The 20932-nt window shown below is 47.8% G+C and overlaps 1 protein-coding gene across 6 annotated transcripts in view; it reads left to right on the top strand.

Moving 5' to 3' along the window:
- LOC124234302 (GRAM domain-containing protein 2A-like) overlaps positions 1 to 10761 on the top strand; it is a 37408-nt gene extending 26647 nt beyond the window's left edge. The window contains exons 2-12 of one of the 6 annotated variants that reach the window (XM_046651610.1): positions 1749 to 1841; positions 2670 to 2727; positions 3087 to 3162; positions 3773 to 3876; positions 4497 to 4595; positions 4727 to 4798; positions 5332 to 5394; positions 6392 to 6536; positions 6775 to 6874; positions 7753 to 7857; positions 10437 to 10761. In XM_046651610.1, coding sequence (XP_046507566.1) covers positions 1749 to 1841; positions 2670 to 2727; positions 3087 to 3162; positions 3773 to 3876; positions 4497 to 4595; positions 4727 to 4798; positions 5332 to 5394; positions 6392 to 6536; positions 6775 to 6874; positions 7753 to 7857; positions 10437 to 10530 — 1009 coding nt within the window. In that variant the 3' untranslated portion in view covers positions 10531 to 10761. Of the gene's footprint in view, positions 1 to 1748; positions 1842 to 2669; positions 2728 to 3086; positions 3163 to 3772; positions 3877 to 4496; positions 4596 to 4726; positions 4799 to 5331; positions 5395 to 6391; positions 6537 to 6670; positions 6875 to 7752; positions 7858 to 8120; positions 10378 to 10436 lie in introns of those variants that run through there. The other 5 variants (XM_046651620.1, XM_046651634.1, XM_046651628.1 and 2 more) reach the window with 5 other exon arrangements.
- The last annotated feature ends 10171 nt before the right edge of the window (positions 10762 to 20932 follow it).

Genomic DNA, 20932 nt, shown 5'->3' with positions numbered 1-20932 from the left:
TGATTTTTGTGGGTTTTTTTCCTTATGGGTGATTTTGATCGTCATATTTTATATGTTTCTCATATTTTCTATAATGAGCACAAAAAAAATGAAGAGGGAATGAAAAAAAAATCTGTGTGAAATGTGAAACAATGGAACCAAATAAACCCAGAAATTAATTTTGGGAGTCAAAGGATCAAATCACTGGCATAACTTGTCACTTTGCAAGATTCAGGAAATATATATTGATGTGTATACCAAAACCCTCCATTAGGTTGAGGGCAGAGGTCACCAGGCCACGTGACTATAGCTGGGCTGATTTAATGGGTGAGGGTACCTGGCTCTGGGTGACACTGGGTATAGCCTGTCTCTTGGTAGGTCTCAGTTTCCTAATCTGTACAGTGGTACAGTGGGAGGGGGTCAGACTAAACAATTTCTGAGGACTCTGGCAGATCTTGGCTGAGTCAGAAACTCTGTTCTTGAAAAAGAGAACTTCGACTTGCCCCCGTCACACAGCTGAGAGGGACCAAGTGCTGGGATTTGCAGGCTCCTGGTTCCAGCTCCTTATCTGCTGAGAAACCACTGCACAGGACATTGTTACCTATTTGGGACCACTGCACTGCCTTGTCTTGGCTCTGCTCCTTGGCCAACCTCTCATCCTGTCACAGCCGCTGGGCCCACTCACTGGGGGGCTAGTTTGACTGCTCAGGCTTTATTGATTCCTAGTCTGCCTGCCCTGGAGGGGCAGGAAATGGGAACCCCATGCTTTGGAGCTGTCTAGTGGAGGCATGAATTCAAGCCCATTTGGGATCCCCACTTGCCCAGGGAGAGGGTGCCTCAGGGCCCTCTCTCTGGGACATTAAAAAAAAAATATATATATATACATTTTTTGTTGTTGTTGAGGAAGATTGACCCTGAGCTAACATCCATTGCCATCTCCCTCTTTCTGTTTGAGGAAGATTGGCCCTGAGCTAACATCTGTGCCAATCTTCCTCTATTTTTTGTACATGAGATGCCACCACAGCATGGCTTGGTGAGTGCTGTATAGGTCCATGCCTGGGATCCAAACCTGCAAACCCTGGACCACCAAAACAGAGTGCATGCACTTAATCACTATGCCATGAGGCCAGCCCTTCTTTGGGACATTTTTGAGATGGTTTGGCTCTCAGGGCCAAGCTGCCCTGACTGTCCAAAGGTGATCGAAGCCACTTCCTGATGTGGAGCAGCCCCTCCCCTCCCGGCCCACAATCACCTGTGGGCTGACTGGAGTCCACTCCCACAGCATCAACTGCATCAGCTCTCAGCTTTGATGAGGACTCCTGTGTTCAGTGACCTTTCCCAGAACCTGACAGTTTATGGTAATACTGCCCGGGCACCTCAGAAACTTCTTTTGCTTTCAGCTGTGAGCAAGTCTCAGAGTCCTCCCTCCCATGTACCTTCTCAAGTGTGGGGCTGGAGGCCTAACTCCGCCTGGCCTAACAGCTGCCTGGCGCTGGGGATGAGGTAGATTGATTTTCCTTCCTGCTCAGGTGTAAACTGAGCATCAGGCTTCCAGAAAAGACGGTGTGTAAGACTACTGCCTCCATCAGCTGCCCCAGGACCCCTGCCTGAGCTGCTGCCTCTGGACTGTGACATCTTCAGCCTTACCCTGCATAGCAAGGCCAGTCCTGGGTGGGGGCAGAGGCAGCTGCCCTGGGGCATGGTGGAGATGATAGGGAAAGGTGTCCTCAGGAAACCTCTCTTCCTAATGTGGGCCTGTTTCTCTTTAGCAGCAAACAGATGCATGGAAAGACGGCTTCTCTGAAGAGTCCCGAGTCCTGCACAGAGCAACTAGACAGAGTTCAGGCACCCCTGGACTCCAGGTGAGGCCACCCTCCCAGTCACCTGTACATACAGATTGTAGGTAGGAAGGCCTCAGGAGGTGACCTGTTAGAAAGGGGACCTTGAGGCTGAGCTAGGGTGTTAAGTCTGGCACAGGCTGCCCAGGTCCTCTTCCTCCCACTCCCAGGCCCGTCCCAGTGCACTGGGACCTAGCAGAGTCCAAGCTTCTCGGGTTACCAGCCTCCTCCCTGCCCACCTGTCCTCAGGCCAACCTGGCCAGGGCAAATGTTTATGTTTCAGCACCACCCCTTCTCCCCCAACCTTGGTAGCATCCATCAGGTCAGGGGAATCTGCCAAGCTCCTCACTGCAGAGCTCGGCAGGGAGGAGGCTGCAAGGAGGGCAGTCCTGCCGGGATCATGGCCCATGACCAGGCCCCGGAGCTGTGAGTCTGACACCTCCATCTCACCCACTCCTCAAACAAGTCCCCATCCCTGTACTTTCTGCTCATTTATTCTTGGGTCTGTTCTTCTGCTCGTCCCCTGGCCAGAGAAATGGAGAGTTTTTGACATCCAGGGTGGGTGGCTCCTAAGCATTTCTTGGAGATTGAGGCTCAGGTTGGGCAGCCGCTGATCACACGTGTTCAGGGAGGGCTCTCAGCGACCCCTCCTTGCATCCAGGAATGCCCTTCCCCAGAGTTGAGCTATGTGCTTACTGTGCTTATCACTTTGCTGTGGCCCCTGGAGAAGGGCCCCAGGCTCCAACCTCTGCCCTAAGCTTCTGGCTTGAAGCCAGGGCAGAACTGGCACTGAGGATACATGGGTAGGCCTTGAGGGTTCCTTGTTCCTGGAATGGAATGTCTCCTTTGCAGTCTGCACTGGCCCAAAGGCTCGAAGGGTGAAGAGATAAAGAAGTGCAGCCGAGAAGGGGTAAGTGTGTGGAGGCTGACTTCTCACTGCCCACCAAGGGAGGGGTCCTGGGCTGCCTGAACTCAGTGACTATTGGCTCCTTAGCCAAGGCCTGTCACCAGGAAACCTGAGTGAGTGTCCCCTCCTGGGTGGGAATGGTGTGTTCCCCTCCAGTCATAGGCTGCCTATCAGGACCCAGCGTCACCAGGAGACAAGGTGTGCTTGGAACTCAGCCCTCCACGCCCATTGACTGCTTACTGGCTGCTTCATGCTAAGTCCCCGGGGGGGGCGTCTGTGGCATTATTTCCTGGTGGCTGGAGCAGAGCCCCTTGGTGGTCTGATCTCCAAGGACTTCTCAGACCCAGCCCATGTGTTTGCAGACATCACTGAGTAAATACAACCAGCAATACCACAAGCTGTTTAAGGACATCCCCTTGGAGGAGGTGGTTCTCAAAGGTGAGCTGTCTCCCTGGTGTGGCTGGACAGGCGCCTCTAGCGCCCGAGGCCCAGTTCCTCTCCTCTGGAACCTCCAAAGCACGATTTAGATATGGGAACTGGCTGCCCTTTGGATGTGGTTTGTCTTGTTTCTTCAAAAGTATGAGAAGGCTGGGCTGGTTTGGGATATGAAGTTGAATTTGTGAAGGGTCTCTTGACAAAATGTCAGGGCTTCCAAATCTAATTTCTGTTCTGCTCTTATCAGTGACTGTTCTCAGGTCTCTCACTGAGCATGTGGGAGCATTTGCACAATCAAGGCCCTCTCTCAAGGGCAGGGCAGAGCAAGGGGTTCTGCCTAAGGGAGTGAGAATCCAGGCTTAGGTGACCCCTTGGGGCATGGTCGGAGGAAGAGGAAATATTAGCAGTTTGGTAGGGTAGGTGGGGGCAGTCAACATTCTGAGGAAGGGACTCTTGGGATGCTGGGGGAATGAGTTGTTTGGAGCCTGGGATTGGGAAGGGGGATTCTGAGGAAGACCGTCCTTGAGCCTGGACTCTGGATTCCTGAGTGTGAGGACCCTGAGGCTTCCTGCTGACCTTGCTCATGGTGGTCTTCTTTCCTGCGACTTCCTAGTGTGCTCCTGTGCCCTCCAGAGGGACCTCCTTCTCCAGGGCCGGCTCTACATCTCCCCCAACTGGCTCTGCTTCCATGCCAGCCTTTTTGGCAAGGATATCAAGGTAGTAATGAGTGGTAAGGGCTGCCATAGCCCAGTGAAGCCCTAGCCCCCTGCCCTGCAGGCACACCTCAGGTCATGCCTGTCCTTCTGCAAGCTGGTGAAGCCTCTCACTGGTTGGATGAGCAGCTGTGAGGTGTCCCAACTGGTGTCCAGGGGAGTAACCCTCCCTCTTCCAAAACCGGGACCCTAATCTAGACTCTGCTTCTCGCCTGAACAGTTCACAGCCAGATTATCCTGCCTATGGGTGTCTCTGAAATGCCTTCAGAATCAGAGTGGCATGTCATTTAGGGGGGACCATAAGTGTGGCCAGGAGTTACGTCAGGGAACTCCTTTACTGGAATATGGGATTCACCAGAGCAACCACCCTTGGCCTCCTGGATAACAGGGTGAGAGCCTGGAGTGGTGTGTGCTGCCAAGGCTGGGGTTGGGTGCTGGGGATAACTGGAAGGGAAGCCTACATAAGAAGGTGGAATGTTCAGATACTCTCCCACATGGGGCCAGGCTTCTCCATGGTGTTCATGCTTGGCTCACTGCCAGCTGTGGCTGGGGCCCTATGCAGGAAGCAAAGGGACCATGTCCTTGGGAGTGAGTCCTGAGAGAAGCATGCTTCTCCCCACTCAGGTGGTCATTCCTGTGGTGTCTGTGCAAATGATCAAAAAACACAAGATGGCGCGGCTCCTTCCTAATGGTCTGGCCATCACCACCAACACCAGCCAGAAGGTCAGTGAGTCTCTGGGCCAGCGCTCCCTTGTCAGTCTCCCCATCCCAGTCCCAGAAACCCATAGCCTGACTGTGGCACACTCTCAAGTCGTTATTACCCCACCCTCTTCTGTTTTCTTTCCATGTCCTAGTATGTCTTTGTGTCACTGCTGTCCCGGGACAGTGTATATGACATGCTGAGGAGGGTCTGCAAGCACCTACAGGTATGGAGTTCAGGGGCAGGAGTTGGGCTAGGGAGGCTGCTCAGGCCTGGAGTGGGGTCTTGAGACAAGTCTGTTAGGGGAGGTCGGCCCATCTCCAGCACAGGGAGAGGGGAGTACGGGCTTAGGCTCAGTGGATCAGAGGCAGTCCTTGGACTATGTGTCTACGCTTGTGAGCATGTCTCTTTCAGGCCAGTGGGACCTTGTGTGTCCCCATGTATATGCTCTCACATGTGCTTCCTCAGCATATGGATAGGCAGGAGCACGTGGCTGCTTCCCAATATGCCTACAACTCTCTCCGGCTCCTGGTGAGGAAGGTGGGAGGGGCAGCAGCATTGGGGAGTATATTGCCTTGGATTTGCCCTCTACTCCAGAATTAACTAGGGGGTTCCTTGGAAACTCTGGGAGCTATGCTCCATCTGACCCAAAGTGGCTTAGTTGGAGGCAAAGCTCTCTTGGAGAGTGCTAGCACCTCCCCATGCCTGACCTTAGCTGTTCCAGATAGACAAGTGACCCCTGTTCCCTTTTCTCCTCAGCCTTCCAGCAAGAAGAGTCTGAGTGTAAGAGAATTTCCAGAGGAACCTAAGTGCCAGTCTCTGGTGAGAGCTAAGGCTGAGAGCAAAAGCTGCTTCCCTGAGATCTCCAGTGGCTCTGTGGTTTCAGGGCTTCTCAGGCAGGGGCCCACAATGCAGAACTGGGGCCCCAGGTTCAAGAGCCAATGGCCACACTATGCCAGGGGGGCCCTAGCCCGCCACACTCCATACCAAGCAGAGCTACTAGGTCCTGGGCAGATTTGCTGACTCTGAGCAGAACAGATGTCCAGCCCCCAAGAACACTGCCCAGGTTGGATTCCACACCTGTATGGACTCAGAGCAGTGACCATCCTCTTTCCTCTAGCGGAGTCAGGATGCCTTCAAGGGGATAGAGATGTCCTTGGGGAAGAACTCCAAAGGCTATCACTGTGGAACCCAGACAGACTTAGTTTAGATTTGCTGAGGTCCCAGCAGTTTGCTTAGCTGTGGGGGTTCTGGGTAAGCAGAGCTGAGTTTCTAGAGCAGAGATGGGGGGTGGAAATGACCCCAGGGTGCTTGAAGCCTCCTTCAGTAACTATTAAGTGTTTAGCCAAGCATGCAGCATGACGCAGTGGATAGAAGGTGATGTTCCCATTTTTGTTGATGGGCACCCTGAGTACCCCTGCCAAGGTCAGTGATGTGCTTAGCATTAGAGCCCAGATTTGAAGGAGTCATGACTTATCCCATCTAAGATATTTTGTGCTGAGCTTTCTTGGACTCAGCTGATCTGAGCATGTACCTGGGTTGCCTCACGTCTTAGATCCCAAGTGGTTCTACACTAGAAGTCTTCAAAGACATCACATGTTAACTGGCAGAGTATCTGGTCACTGCAAGGGAGCAGATAGGAGAGACGTGTGGATGCTATGGCAATGATTTCCCCTTTCCTGGATACCTGCTTTCATGCCTTGCTGGGTATCCATACTGGTAATATCTGGAAAAGCTTTGATGAACCTAGTGTGGGCCCCTTAGGGCAAGCAAGATCCCAAGGGCCATGGTGAGACAGCTTCTCCTGCCTTCTCTGCAGGAAGTCCTCATCCCCGAGATGAAATGGAGAAAAGTATGCCCTGCATCTGGGTCTCTGTCCCTCCCAGCCAACATCCCTTGTGTCCCTCGGGCATCCATGGACTCCACGGACAGCTTCTTTCCCTCCAGGAAGCCTCCAGGGTCTGGTGAGTTCAAGGGGCTTGACAACAGCAACTGTGTGCAAAGACTAGGCTTTCCCTCCTCCTACTTTTGCAAACAGGGATCATCACAGCCCGCAGGGCTTCTGAGAGCTGTTTCTTTCTTTCTCCAAACTGATAAGGGCAAGCCAAGCAGCTTCGGAGAATATGGGGAGGTGGGCATGCCCTGTGTTGGACTGGGGTCCTGCCTGCCCCAGGAAGATGCCCAACTGCTCTCCTATTGCAGAGAAGGCTGTCTGTGAGGAGGAGAAGCTGGAGGAAGAGCCCAGGAGTGAAGGGGAACTGAGGCTCTGGGATTACCTGCTCCTCAAGATCATCTTTGTGCTGTAGGTGACTATATTATGGGAGGGGAGCAAACTGATCCGGGTATCTGGGTGTTTGGAGCAGGGGCCTTGGTGTGTGGGGAGGTCACTGTCCAGAGCCAGGGGAAGGTTCTGAGTCAACTGCAAGCTGCTGGCTGGTGTCTGGAGGCCACATGGCAGACCTTCTATAGCAAGACAAAGTATCTCCAGTTTTTATTGTTACAAACCAGCAATTTAGGGTTAAGGCTGTGTGGTGGGGAGGGGCAGGGTATGAAACTGTTGAGAAAAGGAAAAGTTGCACAGGACTGGGGAGAGGGAGGGCTGGCAAAATTGGATAGGGCCATCAGATAGACTAGGGAAGAGCCATGGCCTTACCACTGCTACCCACCATTAGGACAGTTTCTGGAACCCCAGACTTGTCTGTAATTCCGCCTAAGGACCAGTAGGGTAGTGAGCATGGTGGGACGTTTTATGAACAGCCAGTCCCTGGCTTCCCTTCACCTAAGCTCATCACCTTCCTCTGGCTCTGCTGGCTGGGTTTTGACTGTTAACCTCAGCACTTGCTGGAGAAAGGGGCCTACTGTCTTAGTGGGTAATCTTAGTGGCCTCCCAGAAGAGGCACAGGACCAAGGTGGCTGGTCAAAGGGAAGGTGGGCTCAGCTGAAGAACCCAGAACTCCTGCTGGGCTTCGAGGACACTTCCATGGGAATGAGTCTCAGGACCTTCATGAGGCCTCTGGGAAGAAAGATGCCCAGGCCTGAATATAGCTGCAGGGCAAAGGATTCTTTAATTCTTCCAACTGCAGGAGTAGCTTAGTCATTACTCCTATTTTTGGTGAGCCTCGAAAAAGGTCCTTTTACTAGAAGAGAGATTCAACCCTTTCTTGCCCCCTCTTTCTCCAGGATCTGCTTCTTGGTCATGTCCTCATCCTATCTGGCATTCCGCATCTCCCGGCTGGAACAGCAGTTATGCTCCCTGAATTGGGATGGCCCAGTCCCTGGGCACAGGTGATCCCCTTTCTCTTCCCTAATGCCTCTGGGATTGAGGGTTAAGGACAAGAGCCAAAACCTACGGCCAGGCTGCTTGTTACTCTGGCTGGACTTGGCCCTGCCCTTAAGCTGGCGTGATGGCCCTGAGCAAGGCTGGGCAGAGTGTGCAGGTTACACAGATCCCACCCTGACTCACTCTTACTGGGGGAGAAAGGCTTCACTGACCTACCTGCCTGCCTTCTACGCCCTGTCTCTGATCTGGGCGTGTCTCCCATGTGCAGGTAACAGCCAGCTGGCCTTTGTTCCGGCTCCTCCAAGAAGAATGCTCTAGGTGCTGAGGTTCTCCCTATGATCCCCTCGGTTTATGCTGCTGCTGTGCTGAGACTGAGTATGAAGGAAAATATTCCAGATCCCTCCTCCTCCCCACAGCTCTTCTCCCTCCTTTAATGAGTGATCTGAAGTACCTGTTTACAAAGCTCCTACAATTTTGGGACTCAGACAAAAAGCCAGATTTTTGGAAACAGCTGAGGAATTCTGCATACTAAGCTTCGGCAACCACTTAAATGAAAAAAAATTGTTTCTTGGAAACAGTTCTGGCACACAGGCAGAGCACGAAGGGCCACCCCAAGAGAGGGCCATGATTTGATACCTGGAATGTGGCTCTCTGTCACATGGCTCACTCCAGTGGTAGGACAGGGGCCAGAACCCATACACCAGTGTGGACTCTGCTCTCTCCCAACATACTGTGCCCTCAACTTGGGCCCCTGAGAGTCCCTGTTCTGGGGCCCAAAGGCTTCTCTTCAGGGAGCCAGGCCCCTATCAGGCCTACAACAGACTGGAGGGAGGTAGGGGCAGGCTATGTATAAGGAGAGGAAGGCTTGTGGCCAGGATTCCAGTAAGAATGGAATGTTCATGATCTGTGCTGAGGCTCTGTTCTGGCCCCTCACAAGGAGGCTGGCTGAATCTAGAGGACACTACCCACAGCAGGAGACAGTGGCAGGGGCTGTGAAGGAGAACAGAGGTCCAGCATTCTGTGTCCTCAGCTGCCACTTCCTGGTGAGATAGGTAGATCACTGTGGTCACAGACCTGATACTGGATCTTCTCTTGGTGTGCTCAGACATTTCCAACGTGCCCTAGGCAGGAAGGAGGGGTTGGAAAGGGTGGTGGCTCTGATTTGAGGTCTTGCTCTGTACTCCCTGCCTGACTGCCTGGATTTCAGGCAGGGCCAACTGCAGCCTGTTGGGGAGGCTTGGCTAGGCAGCTGGGCATGATGGTGTTGGGCCACCACGGGGCAGAGCTCACTCATGTCACCTGCAGTCAGTGTGTGGCAGACCACGAACGAGGGTCCTCCACTCCATGGGCTCTGTTCTCTATAAATAAAGTGGAGGTGTCCAAAGCGGGCCTAGTCTAGTGCAGGGACCAGGCCAAGGAGGTCTGTCTGATACCTTTGGGGATGAGAGCGGTAGGGGATGGAAAGAGTGGACATGGTGGTGGCTTTGCCTTAAGAGATCCTTCTCTTAGCCTTCTCTGTCAAGGCCTTCTCTATTCCAAAAAGCGTCTCTGTGCCTTAGAACTCTGGCCTGCTCTCTCTGGGACTCATCTTCTAAGACAGTGCCCTTGGAGGTTCTGGAAGGGCCTTAGTGAGGAGGCCAGATATCAGGGAAAGTCTCTGGTGATGGGGTGGGTGGTGTCAGAAATAGCCACTGTTTTTCCCTCTTCAGACACCTGAGAAGCTAACTGGGGAAACATCCAGGGGAAATGATTGATTGTGGAGTTGCGATTGTCTGTCCTGTTTATGACAAAGCCAAATGAGGATTGGAAGGACTGAGAGTGGGTGATAACTCCCTACGCTCAGACTGGAGGTCTCTTCATCCTGTCCTCATCCCAGATTCTAGGATTAAGCTTAGAGCCTGGCCTTGTGGGTTGCTTGCACCGAATCTGTATGTCTCAGGTGAAACTCGCTGTTCCATTCTCCCTACAGTGCCACACTGGATGAATGCCCCTCCTTTTTTTGGGAACAAGTCCCCTTCATCACTCCTTTCCATAATATTTTCAGGGAAATAATCCTACTTGCCCCAGCGGCTCCCCTCCCTGGTCCTTGCTGAAAGGCAGGGAGAACAGATCCATTCTCTGAGCCTTGCTAGGTTGAGCCAGAGGCCATAAGAGGTGCCAAGTCGTGGGTGGCTGTGCCAAGATGCTGGTGAACCCAGTCTCCAGCCATGCCCGAGACTCAGAAAGGGGAAGAGGAATGCTGTAGGGTATATATGGAGGCCCTCTTAGGGTCCAGGGCTTTGAGTGGTATGAGTGTGCCTGTCCCTCTGGAGGGTCCTCTTTCTGTTTCTCCCTTTTGTCCCCCAGCCTAGTCCTCTGCGGCCAGTGTACCTTCTGTTGTGCTCATTTATAAACTATGTGTATTTATACAGACCTGCTTGCATTGGCTGATGCTCCTTTAATTCCCTCAGAGTCTGGTTCAACTATCCTTGGGTTGTTTCACTATGGCATTGGCCTTTGAAAATATTTTTAAATAAAAAATTTGATTTTTCTAGTGTCCTGTGATATGGAAAGTTCATTTTTATCTTTTGACCACTCATTAAAGGTACTGTTATGTATTTGGCACCAAGGAGACTGATGGAGCCCAAGTCATTCTCAGAATCCCAAGTACTCTGCAAATCTTCATGAACTTCAGCTGAGCTAACTCATACTTCAGGCATATGGGGAAGGATAAGGATGGCCACAGCAAACCACCACAGTCTTCTGCCTTTGTTGGGCGGACACTGAGAATGCTTTCTCCATTTCTCCTTTTCTCCTGGGCAACTCCAAAGCAACGTCCCTGGTTTAAATAGTATTGTGCTTCTGGTTCAAGAATTAAAGTCTGGAGGTTAGAGCCAGAAAACTCCTGTGTCCTTTTCTATGACATTGAGCCTAGATTAGGGAGGTTAAATTCCAGTTTGGGCAACATCACCTTTCTTTTCCCCTAGGATGCCCCCTCTAGTAGTGATTCATTCATTCAGTAAATATTGAGCCCAGACTATGAGCCAGCTACTATGCTGGGCATTGGGGATATAGCAGTGAACATGTCACGCAATATCTCTGCGTCTCCATGGCACTTAAGTTCCATGTAAACATAAGTTCCAAGTAAATATGTAAACAAGGTGATTGCAGATTGCAGTCAAGTTCTATGAAAGAAAGAAAGAAAGAAACAGTAATATGAGATAAACAGAGAGATGGCTTTAAATCGGTGGGCCAGAAAGTTTCTCTGAAGTGACATTTAAGCTCGTGCTTAAAGGATGAGGAGCCAGTTTTGGGAGGAGCTGGGAAAAGAGCATTCCTGGAAAGTGGATCAGCAGCTGTAAAGGTAGGAAAGAGGGCCTGTGTCTCTGAGGAACAGAGAGCCGGTCTGCACGACTCTGGATACTAATCAAGTGGGAGAGTGACATGAGAAGAGGCTGGAGAGGTCAACTCAACAACAAGAAAACAAACAACCTATTTAAAAATGGGCAGAGGACTTGAATAGACATTTCTCCAAAGAAGATACACAAATGGCCAACAAGTACATGAAAAGATGCTCAACATCCCTAGCCATTAGGGAAATGAAAATCAAAACCACAATCAGATCCCACTTCGTTCCCATTAAGATGGGTACTATCAAAGAAACAGAAAACAACAAGTGTCGATGAGGATGTGGAGAAATTGGAACCCTTATGTATAGTTGATGGGAATGTAAAATGGTGCAGCCACTGTGGAAAACAATAAGGCAATTCTTTAAATAGTTAAAAATAATTACTATATGATCTAGTAATTCCAGTTTTGGGTAAATACCCAAAAGAACTGAAAGCAGGGTCTCAAAGAGCTACATGTACACCCGTGTTGATAGAAGCATTATTCATAATAGCCAAAAGGTGGAAGCAACCCAAGTGTCTATTGGCAGATGAATGGATAAACAAAATGTGGTATATTCGTACAATGGAATATTACTCAACCTTAAAAAGGAAGAAAATTCTGACACATGCTACAACAGATGAACCTTGAGGACATTATGCTAAGTGAAATAACACAAAAAGACATACTGTAAAATTCCACTTATGAGGTACTTAGGGTAGTCAAATTCATAGAAATAGAAAGTATAATGGTAGTTGCCAGGGGCTGGGGGGAAGGGAAATGAGAGTTACTGTTTGGTGGGTATAGAGTTTCAGGTTTGCAAGATGAAAAGAGTTCTGGAGATGGTGATGACGCTTGTACAACGATATGAACTACATACTATGGAACTATATGCTTAAAAATGATTAAGATGATAAATTTTCTGTGTATTTTACCACAATTAAAAACAAAGAAAGGCTGGAGAAGCAGGTAGAAGGGAGTTTGGATTTTATACAATCCCTGGGTACTGCAGCTCAGATCTGAACGTTTGGAGCTGGTAGGATCAGTGGTTGCTGAAACCAAGTGCTTTCCTTTGCTGGAAGAAATAAACATGGGGATGTAATATGGTCTATAATCTACATATGCTAATATACCACCTTTTCACTATTCCCAAGGACCCGTTCATAGCAGTAGCATCAGAGAGGGTATATAATCTTAGACATGTTTATATTTTTAGTGGAAATGAGCTAACTTTATAAGGGAGAAACAACTGCCTTAAATTTGGAGGAATGAAGGGAAATATATATATACAATGCAGGAGCCTCAGTTTTGCAACGTGGGCCTTAGCCAGATGAGAAAGGGTAATGGGAGGGGGAGGAGTTCTAGTGAGAAGGCCATTCAGGAATGAGGGGAGCTCCACGAGAACTGCATCCCGTTGGAGACATCCTGGGAGTAAGAAACTGCCCCGACCCTCACTCCCAGGTGCCCAGCCAGCCACCCAGCCTTGGCCCTCCTACCCGATGGCCATGACATTAGGACCACCCATGGAACTGGGTGAGATCCTAAATCTGAGATGCTCCTCTCCTAGCTGCTGGGCCACAGGATCAGGGCATCCAAGGGCAGAGGAACTTCTCAGAGAAGGCTCTCCTATTTGCCTCAGGCCTGGAACTGAGGCCAGATCTCTAGGCTGGTTATCTCTTTGAGGGGGAAGAGATGCCAACTGGGCCACTAGGTGGCAGCAAAGTCCAGCAGGAACTAGAGCCGAGGAAGTGAGCAACACAATTTATTCTTTCTCAAAGGTCCCCCTGTCCCCTTGCAGGTCAAAAAAGGGCCCAGCCCTCATCCAAGTCCAGTGTACGGCCTATCCAATCACAGAAGGCACTCTCTGGCAGGCTCACATGGCCATTTCTCCCGTCTCCTTTGGTCCTTTCTCTTCTCCCTTTCCCTCTTCTTTCATACCTGGGGGAAAGGTCTGAGCTGATTCTGAAAGGAGAGCATTCCCAAGGGATCTCCAGACCTTCAGAAGGTCAGGCCAGTAGGAAGGCAGAACTGGCAGGTGTGAAGAACAAGTGGGGGGCAGGGAGGAGTCACAGGGGAAGCTCGGCCTCACTTCCAACAAGGGCGCAGAAATCCCAGGCTTTCCCCATGATCTGCCCTCGTCAGTAGCATCTTCTCTTACTCAGGACACAAAATTACAGAAACCTGGCTCCTGCAAAGTGTGATTTCAGGAGGCAACAACACTCTTTCCCCTCCTACCTTCCTCTAAAGTGCAGCAGGTGGATCCTAGAGCAGGGAGGATTAAAATTTAATGGTTATACATGTTTTGGCCACTGAAAGTGAGAGGGAGGGGGGTATTTAAGCCTCTGAAATGCTAATCCAGAGAAACCTGAGTTCATCCATCTGCATGCTTGACCTCCACAGAGCCAAGGAGCACCTGGCGCCCAGCAGGCACTGCTCGCTGGGCTTCCTTCGTGTTGGCAGGGCTCCTTGCCTTTCTGGAATGTGTGTGTTCCTTCTTGTTTGCCACTCAGTGCCTGGCCCAAAGCCAAACCTGAGCTGCTCGGAATACCATGCCCCACTCACTTCTCCTCTCACAGGATCTGAGACAAGGCTCTCTTCCGCCTGAGAAAAGGCCAGGCCCTTGCTGCAGCCTCATCCCATTGGTGCTGACTTCTCTACAGACATCAGACCCTCCAGTGGCTAAGAGCAGAAGCACTTTGGGAGGATGCAGCTAGGACCCCAGCAAAGCAGACTGTGGCATATTGACGTCTTATCCTATTGGCAGCCTTCTAAATTGGGCCAGAGTGGGCAAAGTGTTACTCATAAGCTGTTCATTAACTTGCTAAATGCAGAAAGGGTGGCTTAGGCACCACTTTGGGAAAATGTACACCCACTGCTCCTGGATTCACTGTAGCATGAAGGTGTGTTATCTGGTGTAGGATTTCTGATGGAAGTTTTTTCTCTATTGTTAGTTCCAAATACCAGGCTAGTCTGAATGGTATGCTCTCGCCAGTACATGACTACATTTAAAAGATTTATTAAGCACTTTGTATGGGTTCCTGGATGTACACGTCTATAGATACTAGAATACTATAATTTTCTGAGCACTTAGCTGGGTACCAAGCCCCAAACAAGGTGCTTTTTATACTCATTTGACTCTCAATACAACAATACAGTTTTCACACTTTACACTGTGGAAACTCAGAAATTCAATACAGACCTCTTCAGGGAGTTTACTGAGGAGACAAGATAGAGGGAATAGCTATATAACTGTCTAGACATGTGAGCCCAGGACAAATACAAAAGGGAGTGCAACAGATGGACTCACTGGCAGAGGGGTGTGCAGCATGTGTGGGCTTCAAAGAAAGAGTAAGATTTGGATCAGAGCAAAGATGTGGGGATGATCCTCACAAAATGTGTGTTCGGAGGGTAACATTGGTAAAAGGATGGAAGAAGAGGTGCAGATGAAATCTTGGGAGAAGCAGAATTCCTTCTGAGGAATGGATACATAAGTGGGCAGAATCCTTCAGGATCTCAGTGCCAGGAAAGGAGGGAGACTTGGTATTTCAGGCAATGAGGAGCCACTGGAGCTATTGAAGCTTAGGAGCAATGGATAAATTTAATTGTGTAGGAATATTGGTTTGGCAATGGAGAACAAGGTAGATTAAAAGTCCAGGGGAATAGTCTAGATCATGGTTTCTCAACCTCAGGCACTACTGACATTTTTGGCTGCATAAGTCTTTGTTATGGGGGTTGTCCTGTGTATTGTAGGATCTTTAGCCACATCCTGGGCCTCTGCCCACCTGATGCCAGTAGCACCCCCACCCTTGGTTGTGACAACCAAAAATGTCTCCAGACATTGCCAAATGTCTCCCGGGGGTCAAAACTGCCCCTGATTGAGAGTCACTGTTCTAGACGGCAGGAGATTAGGGCTTGGACCTCAGAATATTGGCAGGTACTTTCCTAAGCAACTGCATCAGTCTATCGACTTTTAGAACAGCTGACAAAAATAAAAATGGTTTCCTTGCCACAGGAAATTCATCATGCCAAGGAGCTTAATGGCCTAGAGAAAAAGGCTTCAGAATTAGATCATTCTGCATATTAGAAATCTCTAGAGGGTACTCCAAAGCTATAGATAATGTGCTCTAGACTCATTAGCAAGAAAGTGGCTGATATCAGGATTTCTCTCTCTCCTCCCTACCCCCACCCAAGTCAATAGTCCCCTTTGAGTAAGGAATGTCCAATTTGTCAGGCAGACAAGGTCCTGATCTGTAATTTTGCTGGGTTTACATGTACCTTTCTAAAATTTTGTTTTTGGCAATTGGTAGAGTGGATGGATAGAGCCTGATCTGCCAATGAAGAGCTATGATTTACCAAGATGTATTTTTGTCTAAAGTGAAGTACAGCCTGCTCGCCAGCTACTTATTTTTGTAAATAGTTTTCTTGGAATACAGCCATGCCCATTTGTTTATGTATGGTCTCTGGCTGCTCTGGAGCTCCAAAGGCAGAGTTGAGTACGTAGTTACAACAGTAATCATATGACCTATAAACCTATAATATTTACTATCTGGTCCTTTAAGCAAAAGTTTGCTGGCCCCTGATCTGAAGGAAATGCCTGTGTTGTACAAAATTGTAGACTCGGAAGCTCATTCTCATCCCAGAATGAGATTCTGGAGATGACGGACTTTATTTTTTCATTCAAATAATTATCATTGAGTGCTTACTATGGGCTAAGCACTGTGCTAAGTACTTGGGATATATTAGTGTACAAAGCAGATAAAGATCTTTGCCTTCATGGAGCTTATATATTCTGGCAGGGGGAGGAGGAAGATTAGCAATAAGCAATAAAAATAATAAATTATATATTATGTTAGAAGGTGATAAGTGCTAAGGGAAAAAGAAAAAAATGTAGAGCAACAAAAGAGCGATTAGAAATCCTGACGGGGAATTCCAACTAATAGAGGGTGGTCAGGGAAGGTCTGATTAAGAAGTTGATATTTACACAGATTTAAAAGAAGTGAGAGAATAAGCTTTGTGGGGCATTCCAGGCAGAGTGAATAACCAAAGCAGAAGGTCTAAGGTGAGAGGGTGCCTGGCTTGTTCAGGAATAGCAAGAATGCAGGTAGAGTTGAAGAGAGAGAACAAGGGGGCTCTGGACCAGGAAACGAAGTCAGAGGTGATGGTGGGGTGGTGCTAGGTTGCGGGGGATCTGGAGATCATATAAGACCACTGTAAAAAATCTGGCTCTTATTCAAAATGAAACGGAAGCAGAGGAGTGAATAATAAGCTTTTATTTTACACATGTCAAAAGGACCACCCTTGGCCGCTAGGGAGAGAAAGGTGGGAGCAGGGAGATCAGTTAGGAGGCTCTGTGGCGAGCTAGGAGATATGATGGTGGCTCTGACTAGCATGGCCGAAGTAGAGATGGTAAAATGGGCTGATTCTGAATATATTCTGAAAGTAAAAACAGCAGAATTTCCTATCAAATTAGAGATGGAGTAGAACAGAAAAGGAGTCATAAAGGATGATTCCATGTTTTTTGGCTTGAAAGGATGAATAGAATTGCCATCGACTAAGAATGGAGAAAGCTGTGAGTGGTGGAGTTTTTGGAAGGAAGATCAGAAATGTAATATTGGACATAAGTTTGAGATGAGTTTTAGACATCCAAGTGAGTATGTCAAGTGGGCAATAGGCTATTTGGGTCTGGAGTTCAGGAGAGAAGTCTGGGAGATATAAATTCAGGAACTGTCAATATATGGATGGTATTTAAAAGCACGAGACTGGATGAGATCACCAAGGGACTGAGTGTCGACAGTGGAGAGGATGGAGGACTGAGCCCTGTGGCACATGGTCAGTGCCACAGAGATCAGGAAGAAATGGAGGAACCAGCAAAGGAAACCGATGAGTGCCTGATGAGGTAGGAGAAAAACCAGAAGAGTTTGGTGTTCTGGAAGCTAATTACCACATACCAAGGAGGAGACTGAAAAATGCTGCTAATAAATCAAATTTCTCTTACTGTGGCTCAACAAAATTTTTTTCTTGCTTGAATGTAACCCAGAAGTTTCCAACCTGGACAACTCCAAGCAATTTAATGTTTAGGAGTCATTCTTTCAATACAAAAATGGCCTAAGCCCCATTTTCAACCATTGTAGGAAGTCCTGAGACCTCAGTTTGTCCAAGGGTTTCCCAGGTTGCTTCTCTCTCTCCTGGGTCAGACCATGATGCAGCCTGCTTGCCTACTGCTTTTCCTTTGGCTATTGCCCTCTTGCCCATGATGTGCCACTTCTCATCCTTCATTCCTCCAAATGATCCACCACTAAGACGGCTGGTGTATCCAAATTGCACAAAAGGTTTAGAGTTAATGGAAGGCACAAAGAAGAAAACAGCTTCAAATTAAATGCATACATGACTGCTTATAGAAATTTAACAGCCATTCTCTACTCTCTCAGGAAACTTCTCATTGCATGTCCTCCAGTAGGCCCCTGCCTCCTGCCATTTTTCTGGTATGCATCCCATCTCAGTTCTTTTCATCAACCTCCCTCCACTTCTTTCTTTCCTAGGCCTCATTCTCTTTTTCTAGGACATTCAGTGAAAATTCAGATTGCTTTCATTTTATTATTTGGAGTAACTGATCTCTCTTTGTATCCTCCGGGCCCACCCAGGCTAAACCCAGGAAGTTGACCTTTCTCAACCAAAAAGGTCCTTCTAGATAGTTACTTCAACAAAACAAGCTCCCTAGCAATAAATTATGCCACACTCCTGAAATCGGAAAGGCTACATTCAGTTTTTGTTTTTAATAGCAATTTTTCCTTTACGGTAAATAAAACAGAAAAAAACACATTACCATTAACAAACAATCAGGAGACAGTATATTCTGGTGGTGAAGAGTACAGGTTCTGGAATCAGTATGCCTACATTTAAATCTCAACAATTGGGGCCGGCCAAGTAGCGCAGTGGTTAAGTTCGCACATTCCGCTTCTCTGCGGCCCGGGGTTTGCTGGTTTGGATCCTGGGTGTGGACATGGCACCGCTTGGCAAAAGCCATGCTGTGGGAGGCGTCTCACATATAAAGTAGAGGAAGATGGGCATGGATGTTAGCTCAGGGCCAGTCTTCCTCAGCAAAAAGAGGAGGATTGGCAGCAGATGTTAGCTCAGGGCTAATCTTCCTCAAAATAAATAAATAAATAAATAAACCTCATCAATTTACTTCTTAACTTGGGCAACTCTAAGCTTCAGTTTTCTCATCTCTAACAGGGGGACAATAATAGTATCCAATAATAGTATCTACCCTACGGATATATGGTGATTATTAAATGGGAAAATTCACATCAAATCCTTAGAAGTCCCTGGCACATAGAGAGAGCTCAATAATTGTGAGTTATTATCTATTAAACTTCAAGAAATAAATTTAAACAAGTATAAAACCCAACGTTGGTAGAGCTACATGGAAGTATACATAGGTTTATATTGTACATTTTTAATAGTACTATACCTTGATTCTTTCTTTTGAGAACTCTCTGGCTATCTATACGAAGGGATATAAATTGCTTATATAGTTTGATAACTCAATTCCAGTTTTGTATTCCTCAAGGAGATAACTGAAAATGAAAAAGTTATTTATGAAGAGGGTTTGCAGCACTGCTGTTCATAACATTACAACTAACCAAAAAACCTAATCAAGGGGAAATGGTTACGAACATCATGATCTATTAACTTGATGTAACCCCATGTTACCTTTAACCGTAACAAGTGAACAATGATTAAGGAGGGAAATTTGTAAAAAGCAGAATTAAAATAGTGCTTACACATGGATTACAACTATGTGAAATGTGAAAATCTTTAAGAAATCAGCAGATAAGTTGAAGGGATGTCCATGGTTAGAGTTATGTTTAGTGAGTTCCTTATTTTCCATCAGGTTGCTTGAGTTCATCAGCCCCGTATCCCATAATAGCTTGCTCTTATGCAAACATGACAAGTTATGCTGATTAACCTGGCATTTTGATTTCTGCTGCAATGCCATGGAAGGATGATGGGCTGTTTTTTGATAAATTGTTTCTATATTTGCATTTATTCATTCAACAAATAACCACCAGCATCTATGTGCCAGGCACTATTTTAAGCAGCAGGGATTGAATGGTGAGCAAATCAGACATGGTCCCTGGCCTCCTTACAGTTTAGCAGGAAGAGATACACCACCAAAAATTATATGTGATTTGGGCATACTGAAAGCGTTCATGACTCTGGAGAATTTTTAACAGGGAAAGCAAACCAGTCTGGTGCATTAGGGAAGACTTCCTTGAGGAAGATATTACATAGGAGTTTCCCGAATGAAGAGTGTGGGAGTCAGAGGGGGAGAGAAAAGCAAGTGAGAGTGCTTTAAGGGGAGGAAAGAAGGTGTTGTGTTGGAGGAACTAAAAGGTGTGCAGAGTTGGAGCACAGTAAACTGGGCAAGCAAGAGAGGTCTAGCTCGTAAGGAGGTAGGAGAAGCAGGAAGGGGCCAGATTATGCAGAGCTTTATTAAAGATATTAGCAGAATATAAAATGGACTGGGGGATGGAAAGTATGCGTGAATACTAGCAGACCGCGTTAGAAGCTATTGTGGCAGACCAGATGAGAGACGACGGTTGTTTGGACAAGAGTGGTGGTATTGGCGAGAGAAATAGATGGATTTAAAGGATATTTAAGATGTAGAATCAACATGACTAGATTGAAGTATGTGAAGTGTGTGAGAGAGAAAGTCAAGGATGACTCCTAGGTTTCTAGCTAGAAGTGGGTGGGGAATTTCCAGTGGGAATACTGATAGAGCAGGTGTGATGGGGAAGATGAGTTGAGCTTTGGGATTTGTTGGGTTTGAGTTGCTTATGAAATATCCGAGGGAATATGTCTAGTAGGCTGGTAAATGGATATACAGGTAGAAATTTGGAAGAGTTCAGGAGAGAAGTACAGGTCTGAAGTGCTCAAATCTATTGCTGGCCTGGGGAATGGGAAGAGGGAGCCTAGGAAGTGTGTACAGAATGAGAATAGAGCTTTTGGGACAAAACTCTGAGAATCTACAGCAAGTAGAGAAGAAACTGGCAAATAAGAAAGACTGGTCAGAGAAGTATGAGGACAACTAAGTATGGCATCAGTTAAACAAGAGTGGTTTGAAAAGAAGGGTTTAATCTTACTAGGAGGACTAATAAAATAAGAACCATTAGGGGCTGGCCCCGTGGCCGAGTGGTTAAGTTCGCGCGCTCCGCTGCAGGCGGCCCATTGTTTCGTTAGTTCGAATCCTGGGCGCGGACATGGCACTGCTCATCAAACCACGCTGAGGCAGTGTCCCACATGCCACAACTAGAAGGACCCACACAAAGAATATACAACTATGTACCACAACTAGAAGGACCCACAACAAAGAATATACAACTATGTACCCAGGAGCTTTGGGGAGAAAAAGGGAAAAAATAAAATCTTTAAAAAAAAAAAAGAACCATTAGCGATCTTATTGAGAATTTTTTCTAGAGTGGTGGGAGAAGAATCTAGATTAAAGTAGGTTGAGAAGTGGGAGGGAGGTGAAGAATTGTGACACTTTAGATCTGGCTGGAGGAGGAGGAAAACAAAAGGTCAATATCTCAGAGGGACATACGAGGTCAGGCTTTTATTTTTAAAGATGGGGAGACTCAAGACATCTATACGTGTAAGCGCTGATGGAAAAGAGCCGGTGGAGAGAGGACGACGACGACGATGGTGTGTATG

The sequence above is a fragment of the Equus quagga genome, chromosome 2 (genome assembly GCF_021613505.1).
Source record: "Equus quagga isolate Etosha38 chromosome 2, UCLA_HA_Equagga_1.0, whole genome shotgun sequence".
Classification (NCBI taxonomy): Eukaryota; Metazoa; Chordata; class Mammalia; order Perissodactyla; family Equidae; genus Equus; species Equus quagga.
Note: the sequence above shows the minus strand (reverse complement) of the source record. Positions and strands in the feature narration are given on the sequence as shown.